The sequence below is a fragment of the Rutidosis leptorrhynchoides genome, chromosome 7 (genome assembly GCF_046630445.1).
Source record: "Rutidosis leptorrhynchoides isolate AG116_Rl617_1_P2 chromosome 7, CSIRO_AGI_Rlap_v1, whole genome shotgun sequence".
In the NCBI taxonomy this organism is placed as follows: Eukaryota; Viridiplantae; Streptophyta; class Magnoliopsida; order Asterales; family Asteraceae; genus Rutidosis; species Rutidosis leptorrhynchoides.
The window spans coordinates 87970264-87974261 of NC_092339.1; the positions used below are offsets into that span (position 1 = coordinate 87970264).

General features: G+C 33.6%; 1 protein-coding gene across 1 annotated transcript; it reads left to right on the forward strand.

Moving 5' to 3' along the window:
- The first annotated feature begins 455 nt into the window (after positions 1-455).
- Positions 456-1295, forward strand: LOC139857033 (short-chain dehydrogenase ptmH-like). The gene has a single exon (XM_071845745.1). The coding sequence runs from the start codon at positions 456-458 to the stop codon at positions 1293-1295; it is 840 nt and encodes a 279-aa protein (XP_071701846.1).
- Positions 1296-3998: the final 2703 nt, after the last annotated feature.

Sequence of the window (3998 nt, forward strand, 5' to 3'; positions counted from 1 at the left end):
ATTTACACTTGGACTTACAAACTCAATTATTCTCTTTGGGTCCTTAAATTATTTCCAAACACATATATCAAAATTGTACAAATAGTTCTTAACTTTAATAGTTACACTTGTTAATAAAGTTTTCGCCTTTTTATTATCATTCAAATAAATACAAAAGCCCTCACATCAATGTGTTTCACTTGGATCTTTGGCCTGCAATCAATCTTGAACTAATCAAATCTTGAACTAATCAAAGCATATTCTTTAATTCCAAGATTAAACAATATATTGAAAATGGAGGTAGTGACCTCTTCCATGTTTGCAATGTTTATGGCAGGACATCTTTTGGATGATTAGGACCTATTTATTTATATTTCAACGATTTTTCGCCAAAAATAAACAAAAACGGAGATAACAAAGGCTATCCTTAATTATAAGTAGACAATAATTCATAATGATTAAACCACAACAATAATATGAATGATCCTAAAGTTGTTTTGGTAACAGGTTGCGCTAAAGGCGGGATTGGCTACGAATACTGCAAGGCGTTTGCCGAACAAAAATGCCATGTCTTTGCAACAGATATACCTTCACGAATGGACGATTTGTCTGATCTTCAAGAAAAAGGTATAGGCACTTTAGAACTTGACGTTTTATCGGATGCAAGTGTTTCATCAGCCGTGAATGCGATAATATCCAAACATGGACGGATAGATGTGTTGATCAATAACGCGGGAATAGGAAGCACGGGCCCACTAGCCGAGCTTTCGTTAGATGATATAAAAAAAGCTTATGAAATCAACACATTAGGACAACTTAGAATGGTGCAACAAGTTGTGCCTTTTATGGCTTCTAACAAAAGTGGGGTTATAGTCAATGTGGGTAGTGTGGTTGGAAAAGCACCAACACCATGGGCTGGATCTTATTGTTCTAGTAAGGCTGCAATTCACGCGATTTCGCACACTCTTCGATTGGAACTAAAGCCCTTTGGGATTAATGTATTATTAGTGATTCCCGGGGCGATTAGATCCAATTTAGGGAGTCATAACATAGAGAAATTATCAAATTACAAGTGGGAACTTTATAAGGATTTTAGCGAAGAAATAGCTGAGCGGGCTAGCGCTTCACAAGTTGGTAAATCAACTGACGCGGCCTTACTTGCACGACATGTAGCAAAGAAGGTTTTGAGTGCGAAACCACCGAAACAGATTGTGTATGGTCATATGACATCTCTGTTCATGTTTCTTTCCATTTCTCCCCTTTGGGTTCGAGATCTTTTCTTTACAAAACGGTTCAACCTAGATAAAAAAGTGTGATCATTGGGATTTTTAAATGCTTTTTGTTCTTATTTTATGAGTGTTAAATGTTTCAAGATCAATTAAAGTTGTTTTCTTTATTTTTTTTGTGTTGAAAGTGTAGGATCGTTTATACAGAATTAAACAATCGTATAAAGCTATATCGAGTGCGGAATCTTCGATATAGTGTTTTTAGTCGAAAATACTTGATTGATTGATCGATTGCCTTGAAAATGACTTGGAGTGACTTGGAATAAATTAGGGTTTGTTAATGAACGACTGAAATAGGCTAAGAGGTGTTATGGTTCGTAACCTTGACAATGAACCCGGAATCACCTATTTATAGAGTGCAGATGTATCTGTACGGATGCGTCCTTCATCCGTATGGATGTAACTTATCCGTGCTACACTACTCTATCCGTACGGATGTATCTCTTATCCCTACGGATGAAATCTAACAATATAACTTTGATTTCGTAAGTAGTCCAAATGAAAGAGGCATTACGTTTATGCACCAACCGAAAGTACTATACCACGTTCTAAACACCATTTTAGTACTCCTTGTATCAAAGGCATGGGAGAACAGATGGACTATTAATAAGTTGTACTTCAAATAAGAAGTTAGAAGACGCAAAATTAAATGGCAGTTGAGTAAGGTTTATATTTTTAAACTTCCAAATAGATTTCAGCAATGTCTACACAGTGTCAAATAACCATAAGACAGATGTTCTTTGTTGTTTTGCTATAATTGTTCATTACTTGAAGCTACTTTAAGGTGTTTGATTTGATAAGAAGAGACTAAAAAACTCTATAAACTTTAATTAATTACCAAGGGTGTGATTAGGGATGGCAATGGATACCCGATCCAGTGGATATCCATCCAATCCACCCGATTATTCGTGGATATGGACGATCTAAATGAATATGGATATGGATGTGGATGAAAAAATTTCATCCATGGATGAACCCGCTTTCACCCGAAATAACTAAATGTATAAATTTATCACTCAAATTAGTATCATTTATGTAGTGATATTCCATTAATTATATTCATATCCATCTTTCTTTATATTTTCTCTAAAAATATAACTTTCTTCTTATATTTTGTTTTGTTTAAATAATCAAATGTATCTATCCTACTTTGGTGGTTCAAATGTGATTCCATGTAACTAAAAGTAAGCAATTTACATGTCGATATCTTTACACATTTAATAGGTTATCTATTGAATATTTGTTATATAGATTAGTAAAATGTGACTTTCGGTCTCATAAACTATTAAAAATATTACTTTTGATCGTATATAGTGAACCACCGCTTATAATTGTTAAAAATAAAATAAAATAAATTTAAACGAATATGGATAATTATCCATTAACCCGCTTCACCCGACGAATATGAATATGGATGGATGAAAAGTAAAAAAAATAAATGGATATGGATATGGATACGGCCTCACCCTATCCATATCCGATCCATTGCCATCCCTACGTGTGATAATTTAGTATGAGATGAAAGTGGAGGTACAATATATGGCCCATCTAAGGTAAAAAGAGCCAAAGTGGGATTCAATAATTGGAAAGGAGTGTATTGAAATGACTCATTTAAAGCAGACAACAGAATGAGAAAAAAATGCAGCTCATTCAAAGATTGTTAAAAAAATCCAAAACATATCTTAAATAAGGATATTTATAAGGAGTATTAGTTTATATCAGTTTTTACTTTTTATTAGTTTATATTAGTTGTTGGTTCGTTCACGAATTTCAGATCATAACGATTTAATTCGTATCATGCTGATCTTTATGATCTATTATAGTATACATATATTTTAGTTAAAAAAAATCAGTTTTTTGATAATAAAAAAAATATACATATATAAATAAAGGGTGAAGATTCAGAGAGAACCAATGGTATGAGAGAACTCAGAGAACTCAATATATGCAACTCAATTGGTGTGCAGATTGAGGTTAATCTGTGTGCATATTGAGGTTAATCTGAATTCTATGAATTCTCAACCAGCAGTTCTCTCGGAATCCTTCACTATAAATCAAATTTAATCTCAATCTTAACCACAATACCTTTTATCTATAGTTAAAGTGGTTATGACTATTATTTTTATCAAATAATCGCCAGAAGATAGGTAGGGTAACAATTGCCATTAAGGCAAACATATGGGATATAAAATTGAAATGTTAAAAGGTTGTATGCTTAAATGAATATTCTAATATTTTCTCACTTGGCCGAATTAACTTCTGTACATAAAATAAAAAATTAGTTTGGCTAAGTTTATCTTAATCATCATAATTCACGTATCACCAAAGTAAAAAAGATACAGCCTAACGTGTCACGTTTGAAACGGGACTCCCATCAATTATACTAATGGTGCTAATATAAAATTGTTGGGGAGAATGTGGGTTAACATGGGAATATATTTAATGATTATACTAATCTTAACCCATAACAATAAGTGTTTTGATGATGACATATGCACATAGCTAAGGGTGACGGTAGACATCTTGACATAAATCATCAAGTTAACTAATCCACACTCGATCTAGCAAAAGACCAAAAACCAAAGAAAGCCTAAAATGAAAAATAGGGAACACGGCTGAACCACGGTCGATCAGGGGATGCACGGTCGACTCCACGACTGACCATGGGTCGACCGCAGAAACCTTCTGTCCGGTTTTTGATCGAAAAATGTTTGACCACTTCCGGTCATCTAT